General features: G+C 53.9%; 2 protein-coding genes across 2 annotated transcripts in view; one reads left to right on the top strand and one right to left on the bottom strand.

The window, feature by feature from the left end:
• TSFM (Ts translation elongation factor, mitochondrial) overlaps nt 1-5,450 on the top strand; it is a 33,951-nt gene extending 28,501 nt beyond the window's left edge. Inside the window, exon 7 of the transcript XR_003002103.1 lies at nt 4,011-5,450. The gene's annotated coding sequence lies outside the window, so the exon portion shown is untranslated. The remainder of the gene's footprint in view (nt 1-4,010) is intronic.
• Nucleotides 1,219-23,258, bottom strand: CTDSP2 (CTD small phosphatase 2). The gene is made up of 8 exons (XM_024736862.1): nt 22,674-23,258; nt 8,485-8,633; nt 6,655-6,693; nt 6,120-6,221; nt 5,466-5,522; nt 3,203-3,295; nt 2,888-3,073; nt 1,219-2,683 (listed from the first exon to the last, which is right to left on the bottom strand). The coding sequence occupies exons 1-8, from the start codon at nt 22,735-22,737 to the stop codon at nt 2,558-2,560; spliced, it is 816 nt and encodes a 271-aa protein (XP_024592630.1). The 5' UTR covers nt 22,738-23,258; the 3' UTR covers nt 1,219-2,557.
• Nucleotides 23,259-24,993: the final 1,735 nt, after the last annotated feature.

Here is a 24,993-nt window from a genome sequence, read left to right as displayed (position 1 = left end):
GTCCAGGCTGGCAAGTGCCTCCCGAGAAGCTCCTGGGCATTTCTCAGAGGGGAAGTCTGGGAGAAGGGCCTGGAGTGAGTTATTAGGTCATTCTGTTTTGCCCCTTGGGGTCTCCCTTGGGGTCATAGATCAGCCCAGTCAATATCTGAGTGCCTACTATGTGCCAAGAACCATGCCGGGCTCTGAGTTTCAAGGCTCCTAGTGTGGGGAAATCAGTAAGGGGCACAGAAGGAAGACTGTAAATCCCTTGGGGCTTCTGGTTCCTCCCCAGAAGTCAACAGGACACCAAGCATATGCTTATTAAGCACCTGGATGGCAATGCGGTTGATTCCACATGGGGGCCAGGGAAGAGCTAATGTAGCCCGACTTCTGTAACCTTGAGCAAAATCCCTGTGCTGAGTGCGCGGCTGGTCCCCCAGCTTGGGCGCTCCAGCCTCGTCATGACAGAGGCGTTTTAAGGGAAGAAGGGGGGGTAAGTGCCCGAATGAACAACAGGAGGGTCAGGAGGCAGTGCCCATTCACGGATGGGTTTTTTAAACCCACTTTTATTCATTAATTGTAAGTAGTACAAATATTCCAAAAATATAAACAGACTCTTAATGGCGTCCTACATTTCAAGTTTTTGAATACAAGTTTATCAAACCATGAACCTGTGAGCAAGGTAGTCAGAACCCCACAGCCCAGTCACATTGGGAAGCAGATCTCCCCCACCCTCCAAACGGTATCTTGAAGGGGGTTACGTGGCACAACGTGGAACATGTAAAATCTGAGATACTACAAAGAAGCTCATTATGTGACACCAAAGGGAAAGACAAAGCCTCACAACCTTGGGACAAGGAGGGGAGGTGGCATCACAATGCTAGAGAAGGATGCTAGGCGCTCAGAACGCCAAGCTGCTGCTCCACCACCTGGTCCCGGCTAGCTCCTCACACTGCCCTAGTGTGTGGCCAGTCTGAAAAGGATAATGGGGGTAAGTCCTGAGTGGGCGGTGTTCTTGCACCTGAAGCAACTTACAAATGCTTTGTGACATCTGCCTCCAGGGAAAACAGAGAGGGGGATAGGAACCCCCTCCCACCCAAGGGAGGGAGGGGAGGCCGTGGCTAAGGCAGTGATGCTGAAGTGGGGCTCCCTCTAGGGGCTCCCTTGTGCTCCCAATTACAGCAGCACTTCCCCTTTTGTTCTCCATCCTGGGGAAACTTCCTTTGTGTGACTTATTTGTTAAAGCATTCACTATTAAGAAACTTTGAAAGCAAAGAGACACGCAAAGCGCAGGTGTGTGAAGAGCTCACTCACACCTGTTACCATTGGCAGGAGGCACGTGCGTTACGTTGGCAAACTAAACGGTGAGAACACCCAGCCCCTCAGCCCAGGAAACGCAGGAGTGCCTGAGACCCTGGAGAGAAAAAGCATCAGCCAGGAAGGACGAAGACACCTGGCCCTGGGGGAAGACACGAGAGAAAAGAGCCCTGCCCAAGAAACAGGTGGGTGGGACCCAGAGCGCCCTTCCCAGGCTTGGGGACAAAGTCCCTGCGGCAGCACCAGCACAGAATGCCTGAAGAGCAGACTTCGGGACGCATCTCGAGCCCAGCTGACCTACAAGCCAAAGGGACACACACACTCATGCCCTTGGGATTCTCCTCTTCCCTGCACCGCCAGGGCCTCCCACGTTCACCTCAGGCCCAGGACTGCAGCTCTGTCAGAAACAAAACAGCCCAACACTCCATATTTCGAAAGAGAATTTTAAAACAGAGTCAAAAGAACGGAAATCAGTTATCTGTCCTCTTCCAGGGCAGGGAGAAGACCTCCTTCCCCACAGGTTCAAGACTATGGCTAGGTGGTGAGGAAGGCAGGCCCGGCACCCAAGCCTTGGGGAGACACAGAAAGGGCCCGAGCCAGGCACTCGGCCAGAGGCTAGTGCAGCCCTTGGGCCACAGGACCTGATGGCCACTGGGGCTACCAGTTCTGGATACAAGCTTTCATCTCCCCAGAAGTGTCGTCTTTCTGTCTGCAGCAGTCGGCTAGAGAAAGGCTTCAGGAAGATGTGTGCCTGGGGCACCCGAAGGCAGCCTCTGACCCTACCTTTCTCCGTGGCATAAGCCTTACAATGCTGAGGAAAGGCCATAGGTTTGGTGACGGAGCCTTCAATGGTCTTCATCCCTATAGAGCTCTGTGGCTCTCAGGGTGACAGGAGAGGAGACAAACTAACTTGGGGAGAGTCTTGATCATTCACTTTCTCCCCCAACCTGAAACACTTATATCCCGGGACCACAGTTCAAGGCAAGAAACACTCATACACATACACATACACACACACACACACACACACACACACACACATATCTCGGGAACCCAACTCAGGGAGCAGGCAGCTCTGGGTATCGCTGGTCTGACATCTGCCCACTCAGCATCTAACCTGTCCTAAAGCTCTTTCCAATCACTTCTATTTCCAGGTCTCATTTGGTGAGATGCTCCAGATTCCGCTCTGTCAGGCTGATCATAAAGGCACAGTGTAGGAAAGTCCCCTACTGGGATGGCCATTGCTTGGCGGCAGGGAAGGCTAAGGGGCCCGCAGCTGCCCAAGGCTGGTGTAGACATCCTCTGCTGCGCTCAGCTCCTCAAAGACTGGGATCAGGTTCAGCAGCTCAGTGTCTGCCATGTCATCAAACCAAGACTGCACAGGCACCTAGAGAGGGAGAAGGCAGCGTTAAGCCTCCCGACCGCCACTGCTTCCCTCCCTTGCCCCAGACCCCAGAGGCTGGCTGGTCCACCTGGGATGGTGCCCTCCTCTGGTAAAGCCCATGGTTCCACCACCATCCCCTTCTCCCTCCTCCTTCCAGGGCAGGAACTCTCCCAATCCCTGCAATGTGGGTGTATCTGGACCACTCACTGCATTCTCTGGGTGGAAGATGTAAGAAGCAGGCGAGTTGTCCAGAATGAGGGTTTTCCTCAGGTCCCTTCCCAGGCGGCTGAGGTCCTTGACATAGCAGCCCTGGTGAAACACACAGGACTCACGGAACAGGCGGGCCCGGAATACCCCACACCTGTCCAGCAGATCCGTCACAGGGTCAGCATACTGAGAAGAGAGAAGAAGCTTTTTGTTTGGATGCAGTCCTGGTTTCCCCGTGGTATCCTGTGGACCTGCATACCTGCTGGTATGCCACACCTGCTCCCAGTTCTTTACTCCCCTCCTGCCCCCAGGTACCTTGGCTAGGCTGGCAGTGAAGAGAACACATTCAAAGAGTTCCCCCATTCGTCTCAGGAACTCATCCACGTAAGGCCTCTTAAGCACGTACACCTGAGGAAAAGCAGAAAGGCTTGTTGGAGGCATCCCTATGAGGGTGAAGCCTCACGGCATCGGTCACCGTCACCACCTACACAAAGAGCAATAAGTAGGTTCAGACCTTACTCTGTCTGGACTCCCACACCCCAGCCTCTGGGACCACCTGGCTGGAAGCCTTCTGCCCCGCAGACCAGGGCACGAGCGTCACCTCCTCACCAGGCTTCTGCCGGCTCAGTGGTCCCAACCTTGACCCAGCTCGGGAAGAAACAAAAACACCTAATGTCCCAGGAGCCATCTGTTTCCGGCGGCGAACCATCAGCTGCCTCCAGAAACAAGTAATCAAGAATAGGCCTCACAGATGGAAACAGCCTATCCTGGATTACTTGAATCCAGCCACAGCCTCTGTGGGAGTTTCCTGTCCTTGGCTCTGACAGGACAGTTAGTCCAGGACCCCATCAGGCAGGGTCGCAGATACTTCCTGAAACCTCATGCCCTCGCAGAGCTTCTCTGAAATGCACCAGGGGAAAGTGACTTTTTCCCCTCAGTGACCGCAGATCTGACACCCTGCAGCATCTTGCTCTAGTGACGCCCCCATTTTGTGCTTGCCCCTGACAGCCACCCCTAACCCTGGTGTCCACCTTTCATAACCTTGCACATTATGGCCTAAAAGCTTCACTGGCCGCATGTCCCTCATGGGCCTGCTGTCTATTGCTTCCCTGTCTCCATCCAGGTGTTCTCCTCTCATCCAGCCTACACAGGTGCTACTGGAACCACTCCTTCAAAGTTCTTTTCGTCCAGCTCACTCCCTGCTCAACAGCATGTGCCTGCCATGCTTCTCTCTCCTGGAGACAGCCTGGACTGGCCATCGACTCACCAGACCCCTCCCAGCTCTGCTGCAGGAACCCTCTGCTCCAGGTAGCCACAACTGGGCCTCCTTTCATTTACCATTTCTTTTTTTTTGGCGGTACACAGGCCTCTCACTGTTGTGGCCTCTCCCGTTGCGGAGCACAGGCTCCGGACGCGCAGGCTCAGCGGCCATGGCTCACGGGCCCAGCCGCTCCGCGGCATGTGGGATCTTCCCGGACAGGGGCACGAACCCGGGTCCCCTGCATCGGCAGGCGGACTCTCAACCACTGCGCCACCAGGGAAGCCCTCATTTACCATTTCTTTAACCTTCAACAAGTCCCTCCCTCCTCCTGGCTATTCATCAAGCTTGGCATCCTCTCAACACTCTTTGCTGAAAACGCACCTTCTGCAGGTAGACACCTCACCCCCACCCCCCGCTCATGTAAATGTCATCCCTTTTCCATTATTCACACCTCTCCTTGTTAGCCAGGAGTTCACAGTGTTTGAAGATACGCCTTTTTTTAAAAATCTGTGGGTTCTGTATGTTTCTCTATACCCTCAACTAGACTGTAAAGAGCTGCTGTGCAGAGTCCAGCACTGGGACTGGGAGAGCACCTCAGCTGGGAGGAGGGTGGTGGGGTGAAGAAAGCTTCTAATGGACACAGGATAGTGCTGACCACCCATGGAAGCCTCAAACCCCATTTCCCTACAAGTAACTCTTCTATCTGACTATCAACACCACAGGATCCTTAACCCTGGACTGAGCAGGTTGTGTAGGGCCAGAGCCTCACCTTATTTAGATTCAAGCGCTTTTTGATAGATGTGTACTGAGTATGTATTGTGGCAGAATCCAGTGTAGGGACCCCAAGGGAAGGGGAATTGGAGAAAGCTTTACAGAGGAGGAGATGCCTTTTCTGGGGAGAAAGAAATTCACCAGCTAGATGGAATGGGTGGGCAGGGGAGGAGAGAAAACAGCTAGTAGTGACTTCGTTGTCTGTAACAGGCAGATACACCAACTCTTCAGCTTTAGAGAAAATGTATTAAGCCATATCACAGTGCTGGTCACATTCATTAGGGGCAGGGGAGATAAGTAAATGATAGCTATTACTACTATTAAATAATTTAATTTTAAACAGCTTGGCTGCAAAGAGAAAAAAGGTGACAGCTAGAGGGGGATGAGGGGCTGCATTTTTTAAGATGCGAAAGCCTCGAATGTGAAAGTCTACCAATAAAAGCAGAGAGGCTGAAGTTATAGGAAGGGATCAACTGATGGAACACAAGCCCCGAGGAGCAGAAGACCCTGAGTTCCTGGGCTGGGCGTGGCCTGGCAGCAGCTCACCTGGTGAGTGGTCCCTTCGATCTCTACAGGCACTATGAAGTCAGCGTTGTTGATTGGCTGGAAGGCAGAAGAGTTAATGAGTCAGCTCGTGGGAAGGGACAAGAGCCCAGCCACACCCCAGTCCCTGCCACAGCCAGTGCTCCGCCCCCTGGGCGGGGTGGGGAAGGACAGATATCAGAGGCCCTAGGAAGCCCCTGCTGTCCCAACTAAGTGGCTCTCACCCAAGTACAGGCTGCGACACCCCTTCTGGTTTTCCCCACTTACCACCACCTGCAAATTCTACCTGAGCTCAGACAGTCTCTGGGCTTTCTTAACAAACATCCTGATAAAATGGATAGGGGCATGGCCCAAGGCTGACTTAACCCCTCTTTTGTACCCCTGTACAGAGCCCTGGTGGCTGTGCTGCGACGAGGGGGGCGGGGCAGCTGTAGCCTGTTGTCAGCAACTGCGGAGAGCAGGGGCTCCCACTCAACATCATTCTCTGGTGGGGCCTCCAGGTATCTGTGATGCAACTGTGGCCAAATGCCAGAGGCCGGCCCTCCTACTTATGATCACTCTTCCATCATCAACTTTAGGCCACTTCACTGGCACCTGCAGTCAGGCTTCCAGGACAGCCCAGGATGAGTGTAAGAAGAGCTCCAGATGTCCAGTTACCTTAAAGGAGCTATGCACAAGGGTTTCATCCAAGTCAATGACCACGCAGATTCTTCCTTGATCTTCCTCTGTCACCTCCGGGAGCAGACAGGTCCCTGGAATCTAAAACCAGAGCCAGGCTACTGAATCTGCCACCAAGAAAGACTAATTTTCCCCAATAGAACTCTGGGAAGAGCTGGGCCCACTGAGGAGATGGAAGCCCCCTACTTCAACCCAAGAGAGGCGACACTTAAAGGCCAAGAGGTAGAGAAAGAAGAGACTGAGCTGGCTCCTTCCTTCAGCCTGGGACTGTGAAGTGATCCGGATACTGGAGATGGAGGCCAGAGCTGGTGATGGATACCGGCTGTCCCCCGCACAATCTAATGCCTTGCACGTGGTGGGCCCTCAGCAAATATCTGGGACAAACAGCTTCCAAGGGCAGGGAGTTAGCCAGCCAGACACAGAGGAATGAGGGCTTCACCGCATGGGGCATGGGGTTAGCAGGTATCACTGGGTGTTGGGGCTTCTGAGGCCATACCCTGTGAGATTCACATACCTGATAAAACTGGTACTGGAGACACTGGAGCAGATCCGACTACGGGAGAAAAGAAGGTGGTCAGTGCCAGCCCACTAATGCCTTTCCTGGTTGTCTAAAGCCCACTCAGGCCTGGAGGCGAATTTTCTCCCCAAGACCCCAGCCCCCTGGAAAGCTCTGACACAACAAAAGTGACCTTCCTTAAGAGCTGGGCAGGAAAGGGGCCAAAATCTTCTTTCCACACTCGGCCTGATGAAGGATGGAGAAGGAAGTGTCCCTGTTCTCAGCTGCTATTGCCTCTCCAAGGAACAGGGGACTCAAGCAGCTGATGCAGGGACACAGAGTCAGAGGCAGAATCAAAATCGTAACTCCTCACTGTGGAGGTCTGGCCTCTTGCTTAGTCCTGAAACCCAGGCTTCTCTTTGAGAACATGTGTTTTCTCCATCCTCCTTGGGGGCCTAGATTAGGGGGAGGTGCACTGAGCCCCTACAAAACACAAGTAAGCCAATGTGAGCCCACACTGTGGGTCCTGAAATGTGAGGGGAGGTAGAGTGCAGAGAGCTCAGAAAGCCTCTTCCCGCCTTTGGCTAATAAGTAAAACATTATGATGTAACAAGTAAGTGATCTTAATGGAAACCCTGAAGAAAAATTAAAATCCTAGCACTTAGAAAAACTTAATGTTGGCATTTTAGTGCATTTCCTTCAAGCTTGCTTTGGCAAGCAGTCTTTTTTCTTCATGACATATAATTTTGCATTCTGCTTTTTTTTTTTTGGGGGGGTACGCGGGCCTCTCACTGTTGTGGCCTCTCCCGTTGTGGAGCGCAGGCTCAGTGGCCACGGCTCACGGGCCCAGCCGCTCCGCGGCATGTGGGATCTTCCCGGACCGGGGCACGAACCCGTGTCCCCTGCATCGGCAGGCGGACTCCCAACCACTGCGCCACCAGGGAAGCTCTGCATTCTGCTTTTTGACTTAATGTTGCAACTCAATATTCTTCCACATTGTTGTGAACTCTTAGTAAAAATTAATAGTTCAGTTAATACCGTCATGTTGTACTTCATTTAACCATTGTCCCCTTTTGCATAATGAGGTGATTTTTCACTGATGTACGTATCTTTAGCCTGGTTTTGAAAGAGAGGAAGGACAGCTAAACCTTGGTGTTTCAGAAAGAAGTACAAATGGCACCGCGGAAAGGAGGATTTCTGTCCCCCGCCTCTGAAATGCCAGACATAGCTTCTGGTAATTATAAGAATCAGAGACACCCACACATTTCCAAATGTCTCTCACAGGTACAGGTGATAGTGCTGGAAGGGGTTATCAAGAATGTGATCGAATTTCAATTCCTTGGTTCCCTGAAAGGTATACCCTTGGAAGGTATTTTTGCTTAGTTAAAAATAAAAAACAACAATCACAGGACTTACAACCAGAGAGATCTGAATTCAAACCCTGATACTACCATTTATTAACCATTAACTATTCAGCGGCTACATACACCCTCTGAGTCTCAGCTTCCATCTGTGAGTGGGAATCCTGTGGCTCTCCTTGCAGGGCTGCTATGGGTCACGTGAGACAAGCTACGCAAAACACCTTGCACGGTTCCTGGGACCTGGAAGGATCTGGACCGCGGGGCCCCTCAGAAACCACAGGGACATCCAGATGGCCCACACCACAAATGGGAATCAACAGGAAGAAGATGGACCACTATGGGAAGGACAGAGGAAGGGCCTCCTCCAGGCCAGAGATCTTCCAACTCAGGCAAGGCTGCCCTGTCTCCCTGCCGTGGTTGCAGGGACCCCCACTCGCTCACAGCAGTCCCGTCCTTGCTGGTATCACACCACCCTGGATCCAGCTACCTTAGCAATGGTGTTGGCTTCCTCCTTGTATGCGGAGAGCTCAGTGGAGGAGCTTGACTGGCCAACATGCTGGGCGCGAAAACAGCAGAAAAGGGCCTTGAAGATGTTACGTCCACGAGGCTTCTTAGGAGAGGACTTGGAGACCAGGCCTAGAGTGGAGGGAACGACAGAGGCGTTAGCTACAGGGCGTCTGTCCACAAATACCCACCCCCGTGCTCTATCTCCTCTAGTTTATAAGCTCCACTGGGGCACAAGGCACGTGCTTGGCGAACAACCAAATACAGTCAGTGGTGAAATGTACATGTTTATTCCAACATCTTCTCTGTAAACTAGAAAGAGCAGGAATCCCCAGTCCCTGGTTTGGGAAGTGAACTGCAGAAAACTTGCTCTTCATTCCGTGGGGGTGAAGGGGCACTGAGAGATGGGGCCAGCTATAGAATCTACTTTGGTAGCAGCACACTGAGGGAACACTCCAAGGTAATTCACAAAAATCCTCCCTAACACCAGTTCCCAGAATACTACCCATTCTAGAGAAGGGAGTGAGCTAGACCTCTTCAAGTCGGTGCAGCTACAGCCCTGTTCTAGGTCAGCTTCCTTCAATCAGTTAGTAGGCAGCACTGAGCCCAGGCTAGAACAACAGACTAGAAAATAGAACAGCTTCAGCCCCAAGAAACTACAAGTTTCATTCACACCCTTGTGTCCATACCACACTCCGGTCACTTTCCTTAACACTCCCTCCCCTCAAAGACCACAGGCACATCACTCTCTTGGGACACATACATCCAGCGCTGGGTTCTGCGTTGACGTCCCTGCTTCTCAGCTACAGCTGCTAAGTCCTGCCTTGACAGTTTGGGCTTTGGAAATACAAAGCCATTTTAATAGAAGGCTTGGCAAGGCAGCCCCAGAAAGGCCAAGCTGATAGAAAAAGCTACAAGCATTTACAGGATCAACCAGAAATGGACTTCGGAAAGTCTTTTTCAGGTTCCTTTTATTATTTTTTAAATTGGAGTATAACTGCTTTACAATGTTGTGTTAGTTTCTGCTGTACAGTGAAGTGAGTCAGCTATATGTGTATATACATCCCCTCCCTCTTGGACCGCCTTCCTCCCCTCCCCCCACCAAGCTCTTTTTATTTTAGAGGAACTGTGCCGGCAACTGTTGAGGATGAACAGGGAGCCAGGATGGGTACTGTGGCCAGGAGGTGGCGCCACACAACCACTGCCAGAATGGTCCTCAGCCACAGGTCTCTCCGGGGGCCAGGGCGGGGGCCAGGCCTTGGGATGAAATCCATCCCACTCGGCTTTAAAGCACAGGGCAAACTCCTGTGCAGGGAAGTAAGTGCCAGAAATGTCTGCCTTTATGTGTGTGTGTGTGTGTGGGGGGGGGTGGCAAACAGAACGTGGCACTGAGGATAACCTTCCCCGTGCTGCTGGGTTTAAGAAGGGAAGGGGGGGCAATGTGGTGAGCCCCCCACCCCAGCAAGGCCAAGCTCCCTGGCTCAGTCCTCAGAGTACATGCTGCACCTGCACGGAGGCGGCTCTGGCAGAAGAGGTGATGGGAGAGCCATTAAACACCCAGTTACTGGGCTGCCTGAGCCCCTGGCGAGGAGAGAAAACCAAACTCTGTTCCCTGGACCAAAGGTGAGGCCGCTGACCCTCAGTCAAAGGGCAGTCAGCACCGCCCCAGGACAACCAACTCAGCTGTGGCTCAGCAGGAAGGCTGAGGGCTTCCTGCAGGTGCAGGCTGGGCACCCCAGTCCATCTGGTCCAGTGCTCTCTCTCCTTCCCCTCCCTGGGTCAGGCAGATCCCTTGACACTGGTATGACCATTAGACACCTTTTAGAAAATGTTCAGGCTTCCCCAGCAATTAGCCTAAAAACCTGGATATCACTCTCAAGCTCCTGGCCCTGCTGGAAGAGTCAAGATTTCCAGGGACTGAGGATTTTGCCCCGAAGGAAAAAGTTGCGTTGGAGGCCTCGCCCAAGGCCCCTGAGTCCAGGAGACAAACTTGAGAGCAGAGCCCAGTACTTAAAGACAGCAAGATGAGAGGTTCCTCGGACTCTCTCCTACTCTGAATAATCTATCCAGAAATCGGAAGGAAAGGACAGCTTCTCCACCTCGCTGTACGGCCCACCTTCAATTCCGAGCCCAGGGACGCGAGCAGACGCTGACACAAAGCTCTAAGACCAAAGCTGAACCATCCCTTTTCCTTTGGTTTATGGTTTCTTCACGCAGAACCACAATCAGAGGCTTAACCCGGGCACTGAGCCTTTCTTAAAAGGCCACACAGCCCAAGCCTTTCCTGAAGAGAGGCCATCAAGAACGCACTCAGCATCTTAGTGACAGACGCTGTGAAGGCTGAGTAATCCTGAGAGGCAGGGGTTGAAAGGGGCAGCTGGCTGGGGCCGTGGAGAGGCCTCGCCGGTGCCCCCTGCGGGAGGCCCAACAGGCAGGAGCACTCCAGCCTCAGACAGGGAGCTTGGGAGGGGGCAGGGGCGCTCCTCAGCTGGTTCGGACTCTGCAGGGGATGAGGTCTTCTTAAAACACAATGCGGCCAGGCAGCCCCTGGGCCTCAGAGACCACAGATGCCTTGACCCCGGGGGCAGGCGCTCGGAGCAAAGAGCTGTGGCGCCTGGGGAAGGGACCCCAGACCCACAACAGCAAGGTCAGCACCCCAGATGTTCCTCACTACCCCCTCCCCCACTGGGGCCCCACTTCCCTCAGTCCTTCTCCAGGCTGTGTGTCCTCCTCACCTTTACAAACACTGCCACTGACAATCAGTGGCCATCAGGGCCTCTTCAGCCTCCCCCTAACATGGCTGCCTCCTGACGGGGCCTGCAGTGGCCTCAGCCGGGTACATTCACTGGCCTCTGGCTTCTGAGCAGCAGGTGCTCGTGACTCTGGCTGAGTGAATAACTCTGGGGCCTCCAGGGCCTTTGTTGCTTCTACAGAGCCAGGACCTGTGGAAGCCTTCGCTGGTCTACAACCGCCCAGAAGAGTTAGAAACAGAAAGACTCCCTCCCTTACGAGGACAGGGAAGTGGGCTATGACGAGCTGGGCACCTGAGGCAAGCCACTCCGTCTTTCTGGGCCTTGATCATGTTTACTGAGCACCAGTGATGGGCCAGGCCTGTGTCAAGACACTTGACATCATTACTTCATTTAATCCTCACTACAAACCCATTTCTAAGCACTAATCCCCCATTTCACAGAAGGGAAACTGAAGCACAGAGAGCTTAAGTAACCTGCTTGAGGTTACACACGTAGTAGGACAGCAGAGCCAGGATCTGAACCCAGATCTGCCTGAACCCAGAGCCAGGGCTCTTAACAACTACTCTGTAGGGTCCCCTACAGCTCAGGCATCGTGTACGATTACTCCTGCAACAGGTGGGAAGTGGCAGTGCACTCTTAAGATCTCTCAAGAGTGTGTGCCCTACTCCTCTCTAGGCTGGGCTGGTGAAGGATCAGTTTGGGGACCAGCCCCCCTCCTTTGTGTCCTCTTGGGCAGTCCATGAAAGGTGTAAGGGGTGAAATAGTACAAGGCTCCCTTCACCACCACCCCGGCCCTGCACCTGCTCCGACTGGCAGATACCTCTGGGAGATCAAGAGGACAATGCGGGGGCGGGGGGAGGAACGTGAACCAGGAGCTTTGGTCCAAGAGCCACTTTGTTGAGGGGGTTTAAGGATGAGGGGATACACCCAGAGAGGGATCTGAGACTCGTATCAAAGAGCCTTTCGAAGGACTCCTTTCAACCAGCGCTCAGCACTGTGTCCCTGACAGCCAGGTGCAGGTCACCCCCACCCCTCTGTGTGTGACAGGAAGGGGCAGTGGCCCCCTCCCGGGAGACGAACACTGGCACAAGAGGGTTTACAGGCCGGTGAGCATTTCATTGCACAGGTCTCCCCAGTGAGGGAGGGCAGGATTCCAGTGGGTACCACAAAGCTCCATTACTGATGTGCATCTGTTCTCCTGCCTCCAAACATCTGGTTTGGGGCTGAATGCCGGAAAGGACCAGCACAGACCTAACGGGGGGGAGCTCTGGCTCAAGAAGAAAGTGCGCAGGTGGCTGAGAACAGGGAAGCCAAGCCACCCCTTCAACTCACTGCTGTGAGGCTTCCTACGGAGGCAGGATGTGAAGAGAAGTGGGGATGTGGGAGGTATTCCCCCTCCCCCTCCCCACAGGATCACCTGGGCTGGGGTCCAGGCTCTGCCAGTTACTACTCAGCCACACAGCCTCTTTGTGCCTTCGTTTCCTCATCCGTTAACTGGGATAACAGCACGACCACTCTGACTGAACACGGTAAGGCACTGTGCAGACTATACTTAGAAGCCGCGCTCCTTTTCACATCACCTAAGGGGAGATGGCCACTCCTCGGCAACACTGTGACCACCCACCCAGCGTGTGGCTGAAGCTCAAGGACAGAAGATGAGACAGGTGCCAGAGGAACTCGGATCGTGAGCAGGTTTCAGAAAGTCAAAACCACCCCTATACCTTCTCCCAAATTCACTACAAAACTTGTTTTCCAGTTGCAAACTCCTTGGCTGGTCTCTGCAAGTAACAGGAAAGCAGGTGAGGTTGTTCCACTTGAGACAAAGAATGCCCTCTCCCCTTGTGTCCACCATCACTGGCCCCCAAGAGGCACCAGGTGGGGATACTACTTGCCTCTGACTCTCAAGAAGCCTGTGCGCATACATGTATGCGTGTACACACACATGCGCGCACACACAGATGAAGACTGGCTTTGCCTGGACAACACTATTTTTAACCTTCTTCAGAAGGTCAGGTTGAGATATCACTGTTGCCAACAGCACAGCTTTGTGTCCCAGCAAAGGAACTCCTCACACATCCGCCTGGGATTCGGCAGAAGGCAAGCTCTCAGGCTGTCGGATTTTAACAAGCCCATTCATGTAGAAGGATGCTTTCTTGGTTCATCTCTCAGAGTACTTCTTTCTCCACCATCTCTCATTCCCCCCACAGTAAAGGATTTAGTCTGGCTATCACTATAAAATGGCCTCCCGGAGGGGCCTCCCTCCCCTTAGCTTTTGGAGGAAGGAGAGTATTTGGAGCATTTCTGGCCTTTCTTGGCCAGCTGCCTGGGCCTTGCAGCCAAGATGCATGTGACTGGGGCTCCCCGTGGAGAGGAGTCCTCCCAGGTCCTCAGCAAGGGGCATCTGTGCCTTGGCTAAGGACAGGCCCTAAAGCGCCAGGTGGACAGAAGGACTCTTGGACCATCAGGTGAGTCAGCAGGGGAACAAGAAGGTGAGAGATGCCTAGACATCCCCCACACAGGAAAGACTGGAAGCCAGAGGCAGGGTGTACCAGTTTCCACAGTGCGCAACTGCTGACACTGCTCTCTTCAGGTGACAACGCAGGGGGGCCTCACCCAGCTCGGCACCAGTTCCCGAAGTTCCAGAAAGCAGCTGTGAAGTTGACAGCATGGACTTTTTTTTTTTTTTTTTTGCAGTACGCGGGCCTCTCACTGTTGTGGCCTCTCCCGTTGCGGGGCACAGGCTCTGGACCCGCAGGCTCAGTGTCCATGGCTCACGGGCCCAGCCGCTCCGCGGCATGTGGGATCTTCCCGGACCGGGGCACGAACCCGTGTCCCCCGCATCGGCAGGTGGACTCTCAACCACTGCGCCACCAGGGAAGCCCAGCGTGGACTTTTAAATTTATTTATTTATTTATTTTGGCTGTGTTGGGTCTTCGTTTCTGCGCGAGGGCTTTCTCTAGTTGCGGCGAGCGGGGGCCACTCTTCATCGCGGTGCGCGGGCCTCTCACTATCGTGGCCTCTCTTGCTGCGGAGCACAGGCTCCAGACGCGCAGGCTCAGTAGTTGTGGCTCACGGGCCCAGTTGGTCCGTGGCATGTGGGATCCTCCCAGACCAGGGCTCGAACCCGTGTCCCCTGCATTGGCAGGCAGACCCTCAACCACTGCGCCACCGGGGAAGCCCCCCAGCGTGGACTTTTAAAAAGTAGTTTTAGCCACGTTGTTTGGCTCACACCAGCATGTTCTACACTAGCACCCTCCCTGCGACCAGCAGCCAGGCTGTCCTACCTACGCAGACGTCTCCATTAGTTCCCCTTCCCTGGACAGGACAGCTCCCTGCCTCTACCTGTCTTCTAAGAGAGGAGGGCTTCTTTCAGTCCTGGGTCCTTAATGCCACTTGTGGGGTGAGGGTGGGGGACCCGGTCACTCACTGCCTAGCCTGCCTTTTCCCTGCCCCTCCAGCAGTCGTCACTGATCTCAACATAGGGCCTCAACTTCAGGACCTTCCCTCAAGAAGCACTAAGTTTTGGAAGCAGGGGATCCCTAGCAACTTCTAAAACAGGATCAAGATACTCTGTCAATTTCCAAATCAGCCTTTAAAAGAGTTATTGGCAGAACACCCGCCTGGGCAGCTGTAACATATTTTAGAAACATGCTGGGGCTGGGGGTGGGTTCCCAGAAGCAGTAACAGGCCCTGGACCAGAGCAGTTTCCTCACAGATACGTCAGCAGCAGGCTCAGCCCCCAGCTCCACACCAGAGTGCTCTTGGTGGATGTCAGGAAGTGATCTGATGGCTCACAGCAGCAGCAGGGATAGACCTGAGATGCCATCCAGGAAAACCCAAAGGGCTGCACCCTGCCCTTGTTTTACTGTATGCAATGCCTGCTAGAGCAGAGATGTCATTGTGGGGGACTGGAAGCCATACTTGCCCGCCTTGAGCCTCCCGCTCCCCCTAAGGAGGTGCGGAGCAAGGCCCTGTGGGAGGCCGGGAGGCTAAAAGAAACCTGCCAGCAGGACACAAACACCCTCTTAGTGGCTGTTTCAGCCCCTGACTTGGCTCTCTGCCCGATTCCTGAAATGCTTGGGTCTGGTGGAAGACCTGAAGAATCTAGTGCCTCTTTCCTCTCCAGCTAAGAAGCCTGCTTTAGGTGACATATGCATGAGAGTGAGATGGAGAAAGAAGAACGAAAGCTCAGGACAAAGCAAAGGACCCTCAACCGTCTCTCCTCTGACCAGTGAACAACAGAGTGGTTACATAGGTGCCATGGACTTAGGCTTAAATCCTGGCTCTGCCACATATAAGGTGTGTGGCCTTGGGCCTCAGTTTCTTCATCTGTAAAATGGAAAGACTAACATTACCTATTACATAGAGCTGTGAGAATTACAATGCGGTCTGGGTGTGTCCTGACCCTAGTAAAACGCTCAGTAAATCTCAGCTGCTAGTCATTCAGTACAAAGCACTTTCATACCTTTATCTCACTCAGTCTCAATCTCAAAATGTTCACAGTGAAAGAGAGCACAGAGATTTCTCATTCGAGAGGTCACAGAGGAGTAGTGGCAGGGTCAATCCTGGGAAATGGCCTTTTCCAGGACTCCACAAAAACCAATCCCAGTCACACACACTCACACACACACACACACACACACACACACACACACACGCTCATTGAGGGTGGCCAACCGGTTCCTTCCGTCCTTCCTCTCATGGCTGGCCCCTGCAGAAGGAATGGAAGGAGCCTGCCAGGGAGTCTGTCCCACCTACAGGGTCACTCACCTACTCCTCCCACACCCCAGCTGCATCTGGGACCAGCCCACCAGTATAGGTGTGTCCACTGAGAGAGCACTGAGCTGGAGTCAGGAAGCCTGGCTCTTGCCCCACTTCAGCCTCTCAAGCAGCCTTGTGGTCTCACCTAAGGCACCACCACCCTGGGTTGTTTCCTCGCAGGCCGATCAGGAAAGGTCTACACTGCATGGTGTCTTACAAGGTGGCTTCAGATCCCCTGAAAGCTTGAACAGGCACTCTAAAAAGTGGAATGCACAACGCGAATGAGAGGCAGTGCAGGTCAGCGTTAGGTTTGACTCTGAGCCAGTCCTAGCTGACACGAACCAGCCACGTTCCTGGGGACAAGGTGCTTGGGGTTTCTCAGCGGAGGTTTTCCTCACTTGTCAAGTGGGGATCATTCCTATCTCACAAGGTCATTGTGAGGCTCAAGTGAGACACTATCAATAGATATAAAAGGCTAGGGCAGTGCCTGCCCCACAGTGAGTGCTCTATAAATATCACGTGATCATTACTGGTAAGTGGGGATCACGACTCTGTCCATTCACACTCAGAAAACTTTTGGACTCCCCTTTAGGAGCCGCAGGATCTTTAACAAACAGGAAAACTGGATCCCTCCAGGGACTCTTCCTGCTCAGGGCTAAACAGGCAGCTGGGGCCGCTGCTGCGCTCACCTGGCTCTTCTCCAGGGACACCTGTCAGAACCACAGGGAGCATTTGGAACACGCGGATGCCCGGCCCACCTGCTCCTGCTCTGATTCAGGTAAGACCCAGGTGGGGTCTGTATTTTTAGTAAGTGTCACAGGAGTTTCTGATGTGTGTCCCTGGCTGGGAGCCAATGTCTAAAGGTTGCCAGTGGTCCCTGACTAACCCCTGCAGGACTGGAGGGTGATTCAGTCAGAGTCCCTGTGGCCCCTTTCCCCACCACATCTCACTGGCTCAATGTCTCTGCAGGTCTCAGGGGACTTGCACCCCAGAGCCTGATTTTCCTTTCTAGGGGCACTCGCTCTAATCCGTCACAAGGCAAAACACCCAAGCCTCCTGTCCCTTCCTGCAGGTCCCTGTTCCTGGGAAGGAGGAGCCCTAGCCCCATTCTGCCATGGAGGCAGAAGAGCTAGGACCCACGTCCTGGGAAGGGGCTTCCACACACTGGCGGTATGCGCTCTGAGCCTTCCCATGAATCTGCTTGGTTCTCATTGGGGTTGGGGCCACATTTGTTCCCTGAGAACTGTGTGGGTGGGAAAGAGCAAATTCTATAGGATGCAAAAACTATTCATATGTCAAGACAGAAAAAGAAGGTAGTGAATAAAAAGAGAATAAGAGCAAAGCCTGATTTGGGGTGGGGGGCAGGGTGGGAGGGGAGGACGGCGCACCTGGGAAAAGAAAGGAAATGCCAGCAGGTCCACTGAGAGATCGGGTTTAAGGCTATAACCCTTAGAATAGCTGACGAATATAAAACAGGACATCCTTGCACCTCCTGCCCAGAAGGCCGTGTGCTCGCTGGAGTACCCATTCTGTAATAACAGACCTGGTGCAGGCACACTCAGACCTGAAGGGCTGGGCACTCTGCCAGACAAAGAAACTCTGTTCTATTTGGCCTCTGGTCCAGAGAGGCTTCAAGTTCTAAGTCAACTTCTCCACTTTGATTTCTACTAGTTCCTTCATAAGATTTGCACGTTAATAAGCTCATCTGCATCCCAGTTGGGAACTATTCCTCCATTTCAGAAGAGGGAGGGAATCATGACAGCCACACCCAACCCGGTGTCAGCAGGACAAGTGAGTTAATTCTGTGCTTCCCGAGCTGGCTGGCCTGAGACAGGGTGAAAAGCAATTTAATGCTGAGTTTGTGCTTTCTCAAGGTTGTACCCCAAAACCACAGCAGCAAAGACATAGCTTAAGAACATCTATTTCTCTTCAAAATCCCAGCTTCTTTTTCTTTCCTTGTTACTAGCATTCCTTAAAGAAATCTGAATCTTACTGGGTTCTTTAACTCTCAAAACAAACGCAGACGGTAAGAGAACGCAGCACACAGTTGCCTCAAGTCTTCATTACATCCACTTCTGAGGGGCTGAGCAACTGCTCACAAGGTTTAGACTTCAGAGACTCTTCATAGGAGGTGCGTGGCTCCCCGGCCTCCTCCCATCCCAGATGCCCAGGCGCCAGGCAGGACGGCAAAAGCCCCAAGGCACGTGCTACTCACATAAAATCCCATCCTATGTAACAGGGGCACAAAGAAGGGGTCTGCGCAGCAAGGCTGTTTGTCAGTCTCAGAGGGTGATTCTTCCAGAAGGCCTAAGCCCTCACATTAGTGTCCCCTCTGACCCCCGGCCACCTGTCTTTAACAATAAAACCCACATGACCGTGTGCTGTTTGCACCGTGTCCTTGGGGGAATGGAGGAGAACCGGAGTGGTGGTCTAGCTGTCTAAAAAGGAAGGACATTAACATCCATCAATTATCTGCTAAGTACAAGGCATTGGAGAAGGGTAGAGACCGGTACTCCTATTTTATAGATAAGTCACCCAGCATAGTAAAGTGATTTGTCAAGTCTCACTGCAAATAGGGATTTGCATCCAGGCCTGAGGCAACCAATTTTGCTCCTGGAGCATTTCTTCTGAACACTTCTAACTGCTGCCCCTGCCCCCCAATCCCCTCTTCACCCTGAGAGACAAACTTCCCAAGATGGTAATAAAAGACAATAACCCAACTTACCCAAAAGCTAGGAGGAAGAAAGCTGAAGGAGAAGGGGAAGAGATATATACTTACATATAAATACGTATTGTCTTTCTCTTGCTTAGTTATGAGCATATGTATTAATTTTCCACAGAAAGGCTGAGAGCATCAACTCACCTTGGCTAGAAATGTGACTTCTATCGTATTTACCGTTTTAACAAAGTCCATGTTCATGAGGGATTTGGAAGGTCCCACCGAGAGCATGAAACGGGACCGCTCTTCCACCCAGTTTCTTTAAGACCCCTATAGTTGAGAAGGAGGAGACAGGATTCAGGAACACTACCACCCCTTGCCGTCTCTCAAGGGGTTTTCACAGCACTTCCTGAGTCCTGGTCCATTGCAAGCTCTGCAAGTTAAACTCATCAGCAGAACTGCAAACTCCCAGTCCCGGGATGGTGGGCATTTACAAACGTTGTTGCTGAGTTAGCAGGGCTCCCTTGGGTTGCTTCGGGAGAGAGCAAACACAAGCTTAAGTCACCACACAAGCCCCTACCTCACTCCAAGATGGGGGAACAAGACAGAGGAGCGAGACTCAGCAGCCACAGAGGCCAAGGCTGAGACTGCGCAAGGAGGGGAGAGGCACCAGTGGGGCGTAGGAGCCAGCTGCGAACACACACCCTGGATGCTCACAGAACAAGCTAAGGAAGAAAGCCCCAGGGAGACTGAGTCTTGGTCTAAACTTTTCAAGTTAAGGGCCTAGCTACAACCACAGTGAAAGGTGTTTAAGCTTTTACATGAGACAGTAAGGCAGAATTTCTCCCTTATGGGGAGAAAGCAAGAGTTAGAAAAACCTGCCACCTGCCTAATTCTTAGGGGTGGTCAGTTACCAGAACCTGTTGTTCAGTTCTACATGTGAAAAGACAACTCAAGGCATCATCATCCACTCCCTGAAAGGAAGGGGCTCAGGCCTCACAGAACAAAACAAAAAAGGTCCCAACTCCCCCAGAGGGGCTGTGGGTCACTCAAACTCTGGAGGAGCTTGCCTCCGCCCTCTCATTTCACACTGGGAGGTTATAAGGTGGGCCCATTTCCCTGGCTTCTCCCCATCTAACCTCGAAGCCCGAGGCACAATCTCCCAGCGATGGGGCGACACCCTCGTATGGGGCTGCAATAAATGGCATTTTCTGGCCAAACTGATGTTAACTTTTCTCTTTTACTTTGGTATCGTACACACCCCTATCCTTGCTGTACCAGGAAGCCATTTCACCCTTCTGTCTGGGAAGATGATCCAATTTTGGTCCTTTTATCATCAATGCTTTCAGCAACTTTGTTTGTTCTACTTTCCCTACTGTAATTACTTTTGAATCATCAACACACCCAGCCAGCCTTAAAGCTCCCAGAACAAAATGCTAAAAAAGAAGAAAAAAAAAACCTGCAATGGCAAACAACTTCACTAAAAAACTGCCCATGCTAGGAGCAATTTGTATTTTTCTAGAAATTTACTGATTAATAAACTGCCTCAGTACTCCTTCCCCTTTTTCCAAAGGGAGGCAGAGCCTAGAAATGGGACACTGTGAGAAGGGGAGAGGGCACGGAACTCCAAAGGAGCTAAATAAAACATCTGCTCCCCACCCCTACTTTTATTTTATTTCATTATTTTTTTTTTAAAGATGCAGGATTTGTTTGTAAGTGATGAGGGATTCAAAAAGTTGGTTTGCTGGTTGCTGGGTGCCCAAGCAGCCTAGGAAGAAAGTATGTCTTCTCTGGAATGCAGTCAAATTACACGGGGGTGGTGGGGGGGAGAGACCCCCAAGCTGTCCGCTTGAGAATTCAGATTCCTCCAGGGATAAGTCTGAAGGACAAACCACACAAAAAACGAAAAACGTAACTCTAAGAAAAATCCAACCAACATCAGCAGCTGAACACTGTCAAGAAGCCAGCTGCTTGCCTTCTACTGTCATCTGTTCTGTTCCCTACCACTTGCCCTGGGTGGATGAAACTTCCAACTCTGATTTGTAAGCTGTCCCTTCAGAAGTCCAGCTTTCCCTCATTCCTGGTGTGGTCCCCTCACTGGGAAGGCACCCTCCTGAGCCCCACCAGGAGGAGAGGACCAGAGTAGGGAAGCTCAGGACTCTTCTTTCCCTTCTCATCAACACTGCCCCCTCTGGAATCCTTCCACATCCACATTTCTTCATTTCTGGCTAGCACTTGGAGTCCCTTCCTGAGATGAGGTTAGGAAGAGAGCGGGAAGAGTCCAAAGTTAAGTTAACACAGAAAGCCTCCCCTCTTCAGCCCTCAGCACAGATGAGCAGGCAGTAGAGGGGTGAAGTTGTAGCCTGGTTAGTGATGCAGTCAGGAGAGCATCGGGTCAGGGTCTTTTGCGGGGGTTGGGATCTGAGCAGGCAAGGCTTATTGAAAGTAGGGCCAGCGATGCAGGAAACACACACTACACCCCGCCGCCCCCCGCCCCCATTGCACCGGGGAATTAGGGAATGGCTGAAACCACCAGGCCAGCCCGTTTGCCCCTAGGCAAGTTGGGGGAGCTCCTTGGGACCGGGAACCCCTGAAATAAATGGTCTGCTGACTAATGTTGCCAAATACGAGGATGTGGGGCTATACCCAGGCTCCACAGCTGGGCCCCCCCGCAGGCTCTAGGCCTCAACATGTTCAAGTGCAGCACTGGCCCTTCTTGCCCTCTTCTGGGGGCATTGAGGGGAAGGGCAGGGACGCTCCGAATTTGGGCCCAAGAGCGTGATCTCCCCAGCCTCAGGCCAGGTGGCCCCAGTCTGGGAAGTTCTCCAGAAAAAAAACGCTAGTCCTTACTCCCCGCGGAAATTCTGTCCACTATTTTAGACACATTCCTCAAGACCCCGAAGAAGAACGTGGGGGAGGGGAAAAGAGTTTCGGGGCCTCCACCGTGACCAAACTCAGATTCCACCCTCAGGCCTCAACCTTTCCCCCGCCCCCAGGAGAGGCCTCGGCCTCATCACCCTCCGGTCCCCAATCCGCCCCCGAGAGGGCCCGCGACCCCCCATGTGTCTCCACCCGACCCGCAGGAAGGCGGGGGCCGCGAGCCGCTGCCCACGAAGAACTCGCACTTTTTCGCGGCGCGATTCAGAAACACGCCGGGTCTGATGCCATCCGGCGAATTATATAACCAGGGACACCAATCTCGGGCTAAACAAACGCGGCTCTGTGTGTGCGGCGGCGGCCCCGGGGAAGCGCACCGGGGCAGGGAGGGGCTCCGGCCGGGCCTCGGGGTCGCGCTTGTTTGCTCAGCGAAAGAGGCAGGAGGCGGCCGGGCCAGAGTCCCGCGCGCCGAGGTCCCAGGCCGAGCGCAGGGCCGCGCGCGGACCAAGTCCGGTCAGCCAGAGCTCGGCCCCTCCCCCACCGCGGCCGCCCCCGCCTCCGGGCGGTGAACTTGGTCCCAAGTCCCGCCGGACGCCGTCACCGACCACTGCCTGAGCAACCTCGGGCTTGGGGGCGGGAGGGGTGGGGGCTGGGAATTGCCGGACTCCAGTCCCGGCTCCATTCTAGCTCGGGATCGTCCGGGACCCCCTCGTTCCCCTCCCCTCCCCACCTCTCTCCCCGCGGTCCTGGGGCAGCCGCGCACTCTGGTGCGGGAAAGTGACGACCCCACCCCCCAACTCTGGAGAGGATGGGCGCGAGTGGACTCGCGCTACGAGCGCTTACCCCTCTGTCTCTCTGTCCGGGGGGAGGGAGTGCAGGACAGAGTGACAGCTGCGCGGATGACGCCCCTCCCCCTCGGGCGCTGGGAGCCCGGGGCCCCGCGCAACCCTCCCCGGGGCCTGGGTGCGCACCAGGTCGCAGAGGCGGATGGAGTAGGGGGTCGGGTGGGAATCCCCCACTCTGAGCCCCGGGAGATCTGGGGCCGAGACTCGGGTTCTGGGCTGTGCTAGCCCCCTCCCCGCCCGGGGGCGACGCAAAGTTTTGGGAAGTTGCTGCCCCTACCTTGCTTGGTGAGCACCAGGGCGTCTTCCCTCCGCGCCTGGGTGATGATGGAGCCGTGTTCCATCTAACAATCCCGCGGGCCCGGGCTGGCTGGGCGGGAGGACGCGCGGGCGCACAGGCTGGGCTGGGCTGGGCTGGGGGGCCTGGGCGGGGGCCCGCTCCGGCTCCGGCTCCGGCTCCCGAGACTCCGACTCCCACTGCTGTTCACATCCCTGCTCTTGTTCCTCCCCTGGGCCGGGAAGGGAGGCGGCCTGTACGGAGAGCGGGAGGCCCGGGCAACGGCTCCCCCGGTTGCCCCCGGCCCCGATCCCCCGGCGGCAGCTCCGGGCTCCTCAGTTTGGGTCCAACATGGAGAATCCGGAGCGAAAACAAGAGGAGGAAATGGGACACGGGGCGGTTTCCAGGCTCCCCCCTCCCCTCCGTACTCCAGATAAACAACCCGCGGCTGCAGCGCCCACCCCCGCGCGCCTCCAGGATCTCAACCCGGCCTCTCTACAGCCCGCTGGCGCCTCCCGCTCCGAAGCACCGTCATAGGCCCCGGGATCCTCCACCTGTGAACGGCCCGGGTTGCGGAACATCCGGAGCTTTGCAATTTTGTTACGGAAAAAGCGAATCCCCGAGGGGGGTGGGGTAGCGGGCGGGCAGGCTGGCAGGGGAGACTTGAAACCGCTCCGGCGTTCCGATTGGCCCTCTCCGAGAAAAGGGGCGTGACCCCTCCTTACTATGCGGTGCGAGGACCCAACAACATTCCAGACGCTACGGCCACGCCCCCGGGCCACTCCCCCCCTCGCCGGGCTGCGGCCTCCCAGCCTCCTCGGCCACACCCCCTTCCCAACTACTTAAAAGGACACTCCAAAGCTCACGTTTCCCTACTCTGTGCTGGGGTGTTCCCGTCTGTGCAGTTCTACGTGGGTAAGGTAGAATGGTTCCGCCCTTCCGGTAACCGAGCAAGCCACGAAGCCTACTCACGTCGGGCCAGGATGAGAGAGAGGGTTCGGACAGTTGTTTTACTTCCTATTTGGCGCTCGAATTGTGGACCCACTGTTTCACATAAGAGTACAACCATCGAACCCTGAAAGGGATATGTGTGTGTGTAGGCGGACTCAGGACCTCAGAGAATGAGAGCTGTAACTGACCTCGGGATGGTCTGACCCCCCGCTCCCCCCACTTCAAATGAGACCTAAGGAGCCAAGCTTTGCTCAAAGCCACTCACTTATTCCCATTCAAGTCTTCCCCCGCTTTCTTCCCCTCCTCCCAATGCAGCCCTGCCCGCTTTGCTCCCCCTCCCTCACAATCCCAGCCTCAGTTTAGATGGATAGAGGTCTTTAAGGGTAGAGCTTCAGCTCTGTGGACTCTTGCTGCCCTCCCTCCTTGCTTTTAGGCCCCAGGCACCCTTCGCTGGCTAAGGCTCCTGGGCTCTCGTGAGCCTCCGGCTCAAGATACTAGGTGAGGGATATACATTTGTTCCCAAGAAGTGGGAGCTCCAGAAGGGCAGGTTTCAGCTCAATATCAGGTCTTTTCCAGTGAGCTACAGCTGTCCACAGGTGACACGGGCTGCCTTGGGAGAAAGGGAGCTGTTCACATCAAGGCTGGTGAGAGTAATGTCCAGTGAGATTGCACTGGGTGACTTCTGAGCTACTTCCAACCCCCGTAGTTTATGATTTAATGGAGCTTACCCTGCCAAGGAAGGAACTTTCAGGAAGGTCAGGATTTTTCTGGTCCCTGGGGGGGTGGGGGCAGCTGATGGCCTTCCTGCTGCAGTTCCCATTGCCCAACACGCACCAGGTCTCACTGGGGGTTGGAGGACAAGCAAGCGGGTCACATCTTAACTCACCAGGAACTATCAAACACCTGCTCCCCATAAGGACAGGTGAGGTGGTGATGTGTATGTGCCTGTGTGCCTTCACAGTGCTCACGTGTACCTGTTCCTTCTGTTCCTACACATACATACATAAAACCTTTTTATATAACACCATTTTAATGGAAATGCAGTTTTTCCAAAATGAAAGTAGCTGGTACAGATCTGAATGATGCTTATGTAACTTTAAACACTGAGTTTGGGTAGATCCTAATTCATTAACAGAAGGGGAAAGGGAGGAGTTCTCACATATTTACCTCCCATCTTTGTCAGAAGGTCAAAAGGTCATGAATAGAAAAGGATTTTTGAGGTAAATCTTTAATAGGTTGCTAGGGGGCCTTTTGGGGCCCTCCCCCCACCCTCTAGTGGGGTAGTTAAGCTGCTGCGGTGGGAGGAGGGGGGAGTGCAGGCAGGAGCTGAGGACTGAGGATTGAGGGGTACCTGCTCCGCCCCACCCCTCCC

The sequence above is a fragment of the Neophocaena asiaeorientalis genome, unplaced genomic scaffold, assembly GCF_003031525.2.
Source record: "Neophocaena asiaeorientalis asiaeorientalis breed wild unplaced genomic scaffold, Neophocaena_asiaeorientalis_V1.1 scaffold134, whole genome shotgun sequence".
In the NCBI taxonomy this organism is placed as follows: domain Eukaryota; kingdom Metazoa; phylum Chordata; class Mammalia; order Artiodactyla; family Phocoenidae; genus Neophocaena; species Neophocaena asiaeorientalis.
This window is presented reverse-complemented; position numbering and strand designations above follow the sequence as displayed.

Excerpts from the sequence above, each read along its gene's own strand:
- CTDSP2 (XM_024736862.1), bottom strand. The coding sequence starts at position 22,737 with ATGGAACACGGCTCCATCATCACCCAGGCGCGGAGGGAAGACGCCCTG. Across the intron at positions 6,694-8,484 it reads AAGCCAACACCATTGCTAAG|TCGGATCTGCTCCAGTGTCT; the intron begins GTAGCTGGATCC and ends TTTCTCCCGTAG. Across the intron at positions 3,296-5,465 it reads TCGAAGGGACCACTCACCAG|GTGTACGTGCTTAAGAGGCC; the intron begins GTGAGCTGCTGC and ends GCTTTTCCTCAG.